This window comes from Lonchura striata, chromosome 2, assembly GCF_050655825.1.
Source record: "Lonchura striata isolate lonStrDom1 chromosome 2, ASM5065582v1, whole genome shotgun sequence".
Classification (NCBI taxonomy): Eukaryota; Metazoa; Chordata; class Aves; order Passeriformes; family Estrildidae; genus Lonchura; species Lonchura striata.
Window position 1 is genome coordinate 117,064,180 of NC_140704.1, and position 13,323 is coordinate 117,077,502.

General features: G+C 35.2%; 1 protein-coding gene across 10 annotated transcripts in view; it reads right to left on the bottom strand.

Moving 5' to 3' along the window:
- The window catches only part of ST18 (ST18 C2H2C-type zinc finger transcription factor), a 169,320-nt gene that overhangs the window by 49,058 nt on the left and 106,939 nt on the right, over positions 1 to 13,323 (bottom strand). For all 10 annotated transcript variants that reach the window (XM_021555702.4, XM_021555709.4, XM_021555707.4 and 7 more), the window contains one exon: positions 1,185 to 1,375. In XM_021555702.4, coding sequence (XP_021411377.3) covers positions 1,185 to 1,375 — 191 coding nt within the window. The remainder of the gene's footprint in view (positions 1 to 1,184; positions 1,376 to 13,323) is intronic.

The window sequence follows — 13,323 nt, forward strand, 5'->3', positions numbered from 1 at the left end:
AATGCCACAAAGACCTCCACTGATTTTGGTAGAATCAGGATTTGACTCTTTAATGTGCAGGACATTATTCTTCTTCTTCTGTGTGTTTTATAGTGATCATATATATAAAATTTGTGGAGTTTGTTTTGTTTTAAGGGATTTCAATTTAGAGTGGATAAATACCCAAATAACTAATCTCAGTTCATCATAAAATAATAGGACAGTCCAGGCTGGAAGGGACCTTAAAAGACCATCTAAGTCCAGTCTTTTGTGGTAAAGGGACCCTAGATGATATAATCTATCACCCTGTCCTTCAAAGACATTTGATAAGAAGAAAATGAGTGAAAAATAAATTATCTTTTAATTCTGATAGCAACCAGCAACTGAGTGATGTTTAAGTTCATTCAGTTTACATATTATCTATGATTACTAATTCCCCAGTGCCAGATCACATTCCTTTTATTTTAACATTTGCTGTGTGCAGGTGACTGCCAATGTCCTCCTGATGTCTTCCACTGATATATTTTCATTTGTCCAATTAACTGTTTTGGCAGGACTTCTTAAATATGTGAAAAACAATTTGGTTTGAGACTTTTTGTTCAACTTGAATATATATAAACATATATTAGAAAGGAAGAGTAATTAAAACATACTATAGCTATATCTCTCTGTCCCCCATCCTTGTCCATATTTTCCAGAATACACATTGTAGAATCTGCTATAAATTGTTGGATGTGTTTGGCTTACCAGTGTTGGAATAACAGGTATAAAAGTGCTGAGTCTAATAATCGTGTTAAACAGAACACACTCAGCAGTCGCACACATGAAATTGCTTTGCTAAATGTTAAAGTCAACAATGTTTTGCTAAGCATTATTTTTCCCTCCTAAGAGCTCTATATATTCCAGTGAAAATCTGCTCTTCAGAAATGTGTAGGATGGTGGTGGGCTTAAGTTTGTTCGTTCACAAAGGTAGTGGAGAAGCAGATGCTGCTCCATATCTGACTTGCTGCAGTAGTTGTCTCTGTGTGACCTGCAAAGCATTTACTAGACCCCAGGACAAGTTATTGAACAAAATAAATGATGGTTAAATATGGACAGAAGCTCGCCTAGAAGCCAAACATGTCTTGCATCCTGTTTCAAAATACTGTTTTTTATCATCTCCTTTCCTGTGGCATTTCAAGTTCAAGTGGAGCTCAAGCAACTACCTGGAGTTGAGCTGCTTTCGAGGACACTGATATCTTCCTGTAACTCTGTCCTGTCTTCATTTTCTTCTTTGCATTCCAAGGTGGGGCTGTAGTGGCGGGGTTTCATTAACAGGGACTTCCTTTTGTTGACGGGAACACCTGATATCTGATCTTCAGCTTTTCTCTTCTTTGCCATGGAGCATTTGTAGGCACTGCAATGATCAATTGCCAGGGACAGAGAAAAAATGGGAGAAGTAAGGAGCAAACTGTTTAAAAAATACCACCTTATAGTTTAATTCTAAGTATAAAAGTGAGGATTGACAAATTGTTAAATCACTTGCAGTTTCAGCAAATTGTGCCTAGCAGATATTTAATTTTAGCTCAGGTGCTGAAAGTCCAGGCTCCAGGGAAGTCCCATTTCTTTTCACTGATCCCAGAATCTTTTTGGGGGAAGGGGAATGAGGAGTAAGATAAAACCAAAAAAAACAGAACCCAACAGCCTTAAGGAAAAGATAAACAAAATTGTAGCCTGTGTTGCTAATCCAGGAAAACAGCTATAGGGAAAATAATACCACGTGTTGTATTACAAAACCCTGAGCCTTTGGTCCTTAGCCTTTACATCAGTATGAACATCCAATTACACATGTTGAGTTCAACAGCATAAAACCTGTGAGAAACACACCGTATATTGATAACATTTTGCAACACAGTTCCCTCTATCAATATTAGTCCTGAGCATTGGTTTGATTTAATTTACTCCAGCCATAAAGACTGGAGGTTTAAGCTCTACTCAGGTCTCTGTAAAGAAATTGAATAAAGGCTCCTGCAAAGGGCTATTCATCTCACTTGAAGCAATTTCTATGTGATAAAATAGGGGAGCTGTTCCCTGGGAAAGGTCTTACCCAGTTCAGATGCCTAACTTTCAGATGATTGACAGGAGTAAGAATAGCAGAAATTTAGAGAGGTAGATCTTTAGCAGGTTTAATACACTTTTTTCAGCTCCTAATAGATCCATATATTGATCTGAATATTCACTTGGTTCTACAGTTATTTAGCCAAACCTTTGTCACTGTACAAATCTCAATGGCATGTAGGCGTTACAGCATAAGACACTTCCCTAAAGAGGCTGGAATCTTCAACATTCTTTTCTTAATAATTTTTCATGTAAGTGATTTGACACGATTTTATTATTTCTCTCACACAGTATAGTAAGATTTTTTTTGTAGTATGAACAAAACTGCTCGTATTATATCTGTCAGAGATTAAAAAAACGTATATATGGATCTGTGTAATCCACTCAATGGTTTCTCAACCTTAGGTACCCCCAGGGTGCATTACAAATCTGCACGATGCCCTCAGGTGTTGGATTTTGCATTTGGCTCACAGACTTAGCTGCAAGATTTGCAAAAAAAAAAAAAAAAAAGCCATGTATGAAGAGAACTCTTATTGGTTACACATTTACACATATTACAAGCTCAACAGCATAAATTCATCCTTCCAAGGTATCTTATGCGCACTGAATTGGCTCAGGTTCTGAATGTTTTGGATGAAAGCATATGACTAACTTGAGCTTTTTGTTAAAAAAAAAGCAAAACAAAACCCATTTTTGGCTATGCACCTTTTTGGCAAACATGAAGCACCTCACTGCAAACATAAAGGACATGTAAATACAAAGATCTGCATTTTAGGGGGAATGTTAAAATTTCCTCATATACATCTCAAACACTAGATATCCTCAATCTTCTGAACACTAAAATGCTATGGGCATCTAGAATCCAGGAATATGGGATGGTAAGCATATGCTGTAGTTGAATAAAATATGGCTACTGTGATATTTCTATTTATGAATAAAGGATAACATGAATGTCATAATAAAGGTCAGAAACACAGTAGTATCAGTGTACCTCTGGAAATAATGCCCATTTAACACATAACAGAGGTGGATGCAGTGTCAAAAATATGCATAGTTTCTAAGGAAATACAGTTACTTAGTTCATATTTATGAATGGCATTTCTTCAGCCTTAATCATGTAATTTGTCTGAATATTGTCAAGATTTGACTAGCCTCAAGTTAAGGGAAAACGTGACAAGTGACAATATGGTAAATTCGTTGCTCACTGAATACAGTCTTTTTCTAGTAACGTAACATTACATGTCTCACACTGTGGGCTGGCATAACATTTATTCAACATGTTGGTTTTTCAACACAACCGGCTGAGAGTCAAACTGAGATGTCATCAGACCACGGTCAAAACCAGTGTGGGAGCACTGCTGCCCTCTGCCACCTGCATCTCTGCTCTGGGGAGTGAGAGCACGAGGATCCCACCTAACAGAACCACCACAGTTTACAGCAGTAAATCAAAAGCTGCTGCATCCAAGCTGGGACAGGAAGCCCACAGATCTTCCTGGGAGCACATTGTTCATGCTAGAAAATTTCTCCTCTATGAAAGACTGATGCATTAGCTCATCCTTATTTTACCTTTTTCTGTACATGAGCTGTCACCCATCCAAATTTTCTCTATAGGTCCCATATTTTTTTAAAAATACATAAGATTCAACTCAGTAAAATCATTCCTGACACCATTCTGATTACAGCAAGTTGACAAACATAGTTGACACTTATTTCCTAGGAAATTCAAATTGCTCTCCATTCTCCAGGGAAAGAATTTTCAGCTCTTGCTTTTGGTCCTTTAAACTGCTGGTTTTGAGCTTTAATTGTAATCTATTAGTTTGCAGGAACCAGTTTAAAGTTCTAGCACATAACAGAAATACCTCCTCTTTTCTACCTTTCAGTACTTAAAATGAAAAATTTAAATAAAACCAGAAAAAAATTCACAAGTGGCAGCTTTTTCAAATACATATGATTTGCTAAGGATTTGATAATGGAAAACATGAATTCTAGTAGTATGAAAAGAATGTTTTTATGCCTTTGTAACATTCATGTCATGCCAATTTCACCTTTGTCTTTAAAAGTTCCTATTGCTCTCTTATCCTTGTGTGCATTCATACATAGACTCACATGTAGGTTATCACTGATTTGTCAAGCTGTACTTTGTCAAGTGATAAACCTATAATTTAGCTTCTCTATTACTCATCTCTTAAATTCAACATCTAATAGTTTTGTTGCTATTTATCAATGGCCTGCTTGTTGTCATGGAACACTGATTCAGCTGTCAAGGTTATTTGGTAATCCAAGGCTCATAAAACAGGAGAAGCTGTTTTTGTTATGAGCCCAAAGCCAATGCATAGTTGTTGTTTTTTTTTTTTTCCCAGTTTAACTTAAATTGCTTAAAGTGCTTAAATTTTATGGATAAAAAATCAAATTTGTATTATCTACAATGAGCTAAGTTTTTTGTAGTCAATGATTCAGTTACCAAAATCTGTCTTGTGTCAATTATCATATTGTGAGCCAAAAGGTTAAAATCTATTACATTTAGGACCTGGCTGCATATAATGAAAAAAAACCCAAGACGAATTTTCATAGATATTTCATATCTAAATATATTCTGGGAGAGGGTCATTCTTTCCTTTCTTTTCAGATCACATCTTGCAGACACAGGTAGTATACAGGCAGCATTGCCCATTGGATCCCCATCACAAAAAAAAAAAGTCTCAGAAGAAAGAGAGATGTTTTAAGCAGTCCCAACACAAAAAAGTTTTCTTAAAAACTGACCTTGTTTGGTTGTTGTTTGTTTTTTGGTTTTTGGGTTTTTTTGGGAGGGGGATTTTTTTTGTAGTTAGTTTGTTTTGTTGATTTTTTGTTTGTTTGGAGTTTTTGGGAATTTTTGTTTTGCTTTGTTTGTTGGTTTTTTTCTATTTGGTTCATCTAAGTGATGTGATTGTCAAGCCTTCAACCTGACCTTTAACTATTTTGTAGCTAGCAAGGATTTGTTGTAGTTAATTTGCTGGCAAGACACCCAGACTTCTGAGGATTTTTTTCGCATTCACAGTAGACTGCAGATCGGCAAAGCATGAAAACAGAGAAAAGAATTGCCATAGTTGGTAAAACTAGGGGTACATTCAGCCTGAAAAGTGGCGTTTAATAATATTTGTAATGTATGCCATGTAAAATAGTGAGACCAGAACACACCACAACTCATGTACACTTATAAGATTCAAGAGAGAAAATAAATGCCTTTGAATATCAAGCCACATTTATTTTCTACTATGTAAGGATCCCATATCTTATGTGAGTTTGTGCAAGATAACTTAGTGTAATTTTTTAGTTGTGAAGAAAATAATTTTAAAGTCATAACATGAATTGGGTTTTGACTGCCTAACTATTGAATTACAATTATAGGAGACAGCATCTTCTGATGTGCAGAAGCATTTAACCTCACACTAGGATTTATACAGAGAAGTTAAGTCTAGCTACTCCTTAATCATATTCTGGTTAAAGATATTGCCAGATGCTTTAGACTTTGGTTAGTTTATTTTCCCCAAACCTTCAGATGCTCTAAGGCAATGTAGTCAAATACTATATTTTCCTTATACAAGGGAAGAGTTGGTATTTGAAAATGCAGGGACACTTGCCACTCAAAAATGAGGCAGTAACATACAAGTGCCTGTTACGGTTGGACTTGCTTCTAATCTTAAGAATCAGAAGTATCTAAGAGGAAGTTAATTTTGAACATCTCCCCATTTTAGTCTCTCTTTTATATTATTTTGTTCTCTAAACCACAGATGAACTAGATTCTGTCTAATTCTTTAGCACAAGGGCTTCCTAGGGTTTAGGCTACAGCAGTGAAAATATCTGATCACCTAAAATCACAGAAAAATTTTGAGTTCCTCATAAACGGATGGTGATTAAGAGAATTTACTAGCACTGGACACAGGGATGATCTGCTCCTAGGATGGATCACATGTCAGTTCAAATTACGTTGCTGATATAATTTGCATCAACCATCAATAACAAAGGTTTATAAAAGGATCTGTAATGTCAAAGTTCAAAAAAGAGTGCTGGTAATCTCATCACTGCAATTGAAAACACAAACAGGTGCTGCTAATTACAGTAACTTCAGAAGGACAACAGAGGTTGGGAAGGAAGGGAAGTGTTACTATGACTCAGTGGTTTGTCTTCAGGTTAAAACAGATTTATATTCCATTTTTTAAATTAACTCTCATTGTTTGTGAAGAGTGTATGTAAATCTTGTAGCTCAGTGAGGGTGAAAGTGTTGTCAGCTCAGGTTTCTCTAAACAGGATAACAGACAGAAATATGGCATTAACAGTTCCAAGAAGTCAGAGTCTCCACAGAAAGTCTGAAAATCCACAGCACCAGTTGGGTCTGCAAGAATTTTTCCAAAGCCGAGTCTTAGGGTCGTGTTTTCAATGCCAAGCCATGACATTGCTTACTGAATATGAAAGAATTCACAAAATCTAACTGTATTAAAAAACCAAATTCTAGCTCCAGAACTTCAGAAAACTAGATACTAGAGACTTTAAGACACATAGATTAGTCACAGATTATATATATATATATATATATATATATATATATATATATATATATATATATGTAAAAATATTATATATATTTGAATGTTTTCTAAAAGAAAGAAAGAAAACGCATCACTTTGGGTCATGGATACTAAAACATAAAATTTACAAGACTTATAGACACTTGGAAAAAATGACACTAAACAGTAATTCTGCTTACTCTAACCCACTCTAAAATCCATATATTTGCTGGATTTAAAATTAAGAAAATTCTCTCAAAACATATAAAGAAAATTACTTGTGTAACAAAGAAGTATTTCTTGACCCATTCCTTTTATATTTTTTAAGAAAGATACTTGAGATGCTTTTCATCAGTGAGAATGCCAGTTAAGAAAAGGCTGTAATAACTTCAACCCATTTGTGCACCCTTCAACTCTCAATCTCAGAAGGATTTGTCTTTCAGTACCTCCTCTTCTGTTTTCTGTATGGATTAATAATAATGTTAATTCATTACATTATGATTTCTACTGCACTGTATGCTGATGTTCTATCCTGCAATGAATTTTTCAATTCCAAACATCTTTCTACTCAACGGGATATGAAATTATGCTTATAGAGGTTTTGTATGTACAAAAATTTATTCCTGAATAGTGGAATATGGTGAAGCAAGGGATAAAAAAAATCACCATTCTTCCTACTAAAAATAAGTAAAAGTAAGATTTGTGAACTGTCAAGTGATGGAAAACTGCAAATGTCCACAAACAACTGTTTGATTTACAAGTTATAGGTAGCCATACATCGATTACCTGAAGAACTTCAAGAAGTAAGACTTTGGCAGCTGAGAAAATTGCCATCAAGGTTTGGGCTAAAATTCACTAGCAGTCTAAGATCAAATTAAATCAGAAAACAAGAGTTTTCTTTCTAGCTATTTTAAATCATTTTTACAATTGTTAAAAATATTCAAACATTATGCAAATAAAAATGTATGGCTTTCTGTGAAAATATTAAAGAAGGGCATGCCTTACCTCTGATATGAGATTTTAGAGATGAAATTTTGAAGGCTAGTCATGGAACGAACCATTGAATTTTCATCACTGACAAGAAGTTAAACATGTATTTGCCCCAGCTGCTCATCTGGAGACAGAGTTATTGGCATTAATGATTTCTTTTATTTTATAGAATTAACCAAGCTACAGGATTATTTAAGATAATTTATGACATTTGGACTCCATGACTGAGTGTATTGTATTTTACTGATTCAGACTAGGAGATGAGGAAAATCTGGAAAAGCATTCCAGCTGGAAACTCCTCAAAAATACATGTGTGAAAGAATTAATCAGGTAAAAAGCATTAAAAAGCATTTTCTTCCATCAACATTTTAAAGCATTAAAATGGTAAGAACATAAACCAATAAAATGTGTTGGAAAAAATTGCTCTTCATTTGGACAAAGAGAATGAAACTTAGAGCTTGGAGGACTTACTCCAATGGTAACTAAAGAAAATCTGGCTGATTCTCATTTTTAAATAGCACACACAACACACAAAAAAATAATGTCATCCCTTTGTAACCCACACACTTGGCTTACAAATTGTGTCTGTGAAAGGGACGGAGGCTGTTCCTGTGCCCTGTAACAACCATTGCAGGGCTAAAGAACCTTCTACTACTATGGAAGTTTTATGCAATGCTCTTTTTTATAAAATGAGAGAGTTGTGAAAAGTTCAGTCCAGGGCTGGACCAAGATGAAAGGAATGGACATGAGCTATAGATGAGAAAAAGATAAAAGGGAAATTTTTATTTATGAACACTAATATAGAGAAAAACAAGATCAGTATCTTTGGGGTATTAAATGTCTTCTATATACACAAATGGAAGTGTTAGCTAGAAAAAAAAGAGCATAACTGGACAAATAATAATGTGGAGAAAATATAGTATCATAACTGAAAGCTAGCTAGAGCAAGATATTAAAAAATGTATTTTATTTTAAAAAGACATTTAAGAAAAGCAAAGAAACTGTCATAGCCTTGTTGGTAAAAGAGGATTTATTAGACCCCATAAGAAGAGGCTGGGGAGAAATGGGTAATGGTGTTGAGTCATTATGTACTGAGCTTGGAGATGTTTCAGGCAGTAAACTGAATGTTACAGGCCACCTGACCAAAAAGAACAACTGGACTGTGAAATGATTGAGCAAATGGAAAGACACATGTAAAAAGAGTGGAACAATGGTAAGTTAGCAGTAACAGAGGAAAAATATATGCAGTTATGGTGAAATTCACCCATGCCTCAAGCTCCTGCCTCTGTGGACAAAACTTTGAGGCTGCAAGAGGTTAATTAATTAAATGGCTTTTTATTTCTCTTTTCAAATATATATTTTTTTTACTTATTTTATTATTTCATCAGGATTTTCCACAAAAGAAAGGCAACTCAGAGAAAGACAACAGGGATTTAATGTCTCTATTTTTTTTTGTTTTCAGTTAACAAGCTTGTAGGATCATAAGAATATTCAGAACATATTAAAAATATTACATTTAAACCCTCAATTTGAAGTACTATGTCAACGAAATGGGTGAGTTCTTCAGAGTGCCATTCCATAAATCAAGAACTCAACATGGTTAAAGTTATATGGCTATATACCTTTCTAACAGGTAAGTTATTTTTAGTAAGAGCCAGTTTAGAGAAAATTTAGTTATTATCCTGTGGAGCTCAAGAAATTCTTAAAGTCAGTAATATGAATGAATGCTCAAGATCTGGGCCAAATCCAGCCTCCCTAGCCTCTTTTTCATTTACTCACTCAATCTGTCCAGGTTCAGTAGGTCAATAAATTCCAGTGGGACCCAGGCCAAGAATTTGGCTTAGAATGGATTAAGTTTCTAGGCAAATCTACAGATCATCCACACAACCTTTGCATCCAGAAAGCCTCACACACAAGTGGTCAGCCTGCTAGCACCAGTAAATGCTTAAATAAAAAGCATATTGGTAACTCCAGTCTGGTTAAAGAAGAAGCAAAGAAAATCAGATTTGTGGGTGGGTTTTTTGGTTGGTTTTTTTTTTTTTTCCCAACAGAGAACGGGACTGTAAGCAACTCATTGTCAGCAGCCAGTACCTCCCTTTAATGTAGCAGGAGGTCCCATGGCTCCATTCTTTCCCTTTCCTTGCTATCTCCAGGCTGTACACAGTCTGTTTCTGCTCACTTTTGCTTGGCTGAATCAACCCTTGACATCAGTCAGAGGCAGCAATTCAGCTAGCCATAATATTTAACTCATGATTGATATATATGAGGCAGAAGTTACAGGCTGGCATTTCCATCTCTGTGTGGCTTGTGGTCATCTACAGGGAAAAGATCTGCCATAAGAGGAAACGAACATTTGGGGCTGTAATGTTCTGATGCATTCTGTCATGCAGCAGAAGGCATGAAGGCATATGCAACCCTGAATTTCTGTGTAGGTTTGAGAAGATAACATTTACTATGTGCTGATAAGCACGGCAGTTGAGATGGGGAGGACAACAACTCGTGTAATATATTAAATATCCTAAAAATTTTAGTCCAAAGCAGGGAGCATTCTAAGATACAGCTAGATCTCAGGTAGAGGAAACCTGAAAATATCTATCTCAATCTAGCAGCCACAATAAAGTGATGTGAATTTTGACATATATTATAGAAAACCTCTTCCAGAAAAATACAAATATAAATGAAATTATAATTATCTTTTTTAATATTTAATGGGGGATTTAGGTAAAAAATTTGTAAGACCACAATCAATATAATAATAAGAGAAAAGAGACATTGTAGATTTTGGCTAGAAATCAACATAGCAGACACCAAAAGAGGCCTATAATATGTTAGAAATATATCTAATGCTGTTGATGTTAAACAGAGCTATAAAAGTCACCTATAAAGCAAATGCACATAATGTATCAACTAAAGCAAGCTAAAATAGAAATCTGAAAATGAAATGCTGTGCCTAAAAATTCTAAGTAAATCCAGGAAGAAAAGGTAGAGGTCACAGTATATAGATCAAAAGGTTTGAACATGTATAGGAATTAAGCAAATAATTAATCATAATTAACAGCTCCAACCACAGTTGTCTCAAAAGAATTTGGAGATACAGTTCTTATTTCAATAATCTTAGTAGTTATTCAGAATAGTTCACTGAATATTTAAATCAAAGAAATGTAAACCCCAAGATTACCTGCAAAATGTGGTCACTCAGAACCACGTTATCATTTATTGAAACAGAATGGTAGCTCTTATTACCTTAATACTTTACATTCAAACAGTGACATTTTAATAAGAGTGAAAAAAATTATCTGATCTTCTCTATACACAAGTTGCAAATATTTTATGCAAGCCTTAACCCACTCACATTAATGTTGAAAGAAGAAAACTTGAAGTGGAAATGTTTACATTTTGACTTTCTTTCTGTGTTTTTCGTTGTTAACTCTTGTCTTGATTGCTGGTTTAAGAGTACTGAAAGAACAACTTGGTTCTGAATTATGAAAGCACCCAGTACTCTAAAAAATTTAAAAGCCTGAAGTCCATCAACTCATTCAAATGCTAGAAAAAGGAAAGGAAGAAAAGTAATGAGATGGAGAGACAGAGTGAAGGGAGAGGAGGGATGACAGCACTGTAGGTTTCACAATTTGATGGCTAATTAGAGGGTGACTGGGAGAAGGAGGAAACAAGGGAGGAACTTAGACATAACAGACTATAAACTTGATTACCATTACAATTTTCATTAATGTTTGTTTTTTTAGTTATGGTGACAACATTAACATACAGGATATAGTAAGGATTGGTGAGTTCTAACACTTTTTTTGTCACTATGACTGTGACAATATACTGTGACTATATACTTACCTTTGCCTTGCAGTAAATGGCACCACACAGTGATTTTTCAGTGTTTCTGTTTGATTGTTCAATGTTTTCTATCAAACATCAACTACAAAATCATTTTTCCTTAGTGTAAAACACAGATTTCAACAGATTCTTTGAGGAGAGTAAGGTCTAGAACATCAGATAAAGTTCTTGAGGAACCTAATAATCTTGTCAGAAAAGAAGAGTAAATGAACAAGATTTAATGTGAATTTAAGAAAGCATGATTCATAATAACATGACAGACTGGCTTGTACCAGAAATCATGGAGTAAGAGACAGAGGTTAATATTTTCAGCACCCCATAACCATTTCAATTTATACAATGTTTAGGGCAGGGAGGAAGTTCCTTTTTCAAGCTAAAGAGTAAGCAGCAGATATTCTAACTCATTGTATTAGCAGATCTTGGGAATAGCTACTATTAATATTAATGCCTATTGTTTAATTGAAGGCCAGTTATCAATAGAAACAGCATGATACAGAACTTTGACTCAGGTGGAATGCTTAATCCAATATATCATGGAGAAATACTTAAATGCCAAGATGGCACAGCTCTGCCCCAGCCAGTTAACATCATGGGGAGCACTGGGGAGGAGAACTGGAAGGGTATGCTGTCAACATCCAATCTTAAATTGAAAAAAAAAACATTTTCTGTGAAGCTCAGACATGTCTGGCAGTAGCTATAACTATTGACCATCTTCATTTAACATTTACTACTGAGTCTGTTTGAATTTTGAGATACAATTTGTTTCAGCAAAGCGCATTAAGGACTGTGAGGGTCCCACATTTTCTGCCAGTGGGAGACAGCTGAGACACCAGGAAATGCAAGAGTCTACCTCAGTCTCTTTTCCAAATGTGCTTATTCAGGATTATGTCAAACGTGCTTTTCTACAGCAGTTACCAGAAAATCAGTCTCTGACCAGCTCCTGTGGAAACAGAAGCCAAGCCCAAAGGACAAACCTGACAGGTTTTCCATATGCCAGCTAGGAACAAACAGGTTTCTCAGTCTCTGTCTTATTTCTAAGCCGTGCTGTGGGATAACATAACTGTGAAGGTGATAGCTACACAAATCAACCATAATCTCAGTTCTTATTGAGAAACACCTTGGAGCTATTTTATGTGATTTTTCTTCATTTGCCCAGTTCTTCCATCAGCTAAGTATCACCTTCACCTCCTCCAGTCATCTGCTATACTACTGCATTTTTTTCCCCAAATATTTCTTACAAATCTGCCTACTATATGAAGTTCAGAAAAACAGTTGCCAATCAGTCTTTTCTAAATGCAGCTAGGCATGAACAGGCGTTTTCTTTCATGCCATAAGGTTTTCCTGACTAGCCAAATTCCCTTCTATCTACCAAACTCTCTACCTTCATTCTAATACTGTTGGAAACAGAGCTCAGTTATAATTGCATACATGTAATTTAAAAGTTCCTAAAGGAAACCAGGAAAATATTCAGTAATGTAAAATGAGGAATAACTACTTCAGTTAGTTTAGTGCTTTTTAGCATGTTGTCATATACTTGTATACAACGGTATATTAATGTACCTCTTAAAACATTACAGGTAAAGTTAAGGAACATTTTAGTAACACAGATTTTCTGAGCCACTTCAGTTCCATTGCTTTCAGGGTTGCTGTGCTGGTTTCTCACCCTCCTAATCAAAGGGGTAATTGTCCAGTTGCAACTTCTAACAAGGAGACATCCAGATAGATCTGTTCTGATAGTCATCTCTCTGTTAAAGTATTCAAGATACTCATAACTCTGTACATTCACAATGAACAATTCAACTTCTTTGAATATCTAAAATTTCTCACAACCCATGTGTCCTGGCTTGTAAGATAAGCATGTATTCTA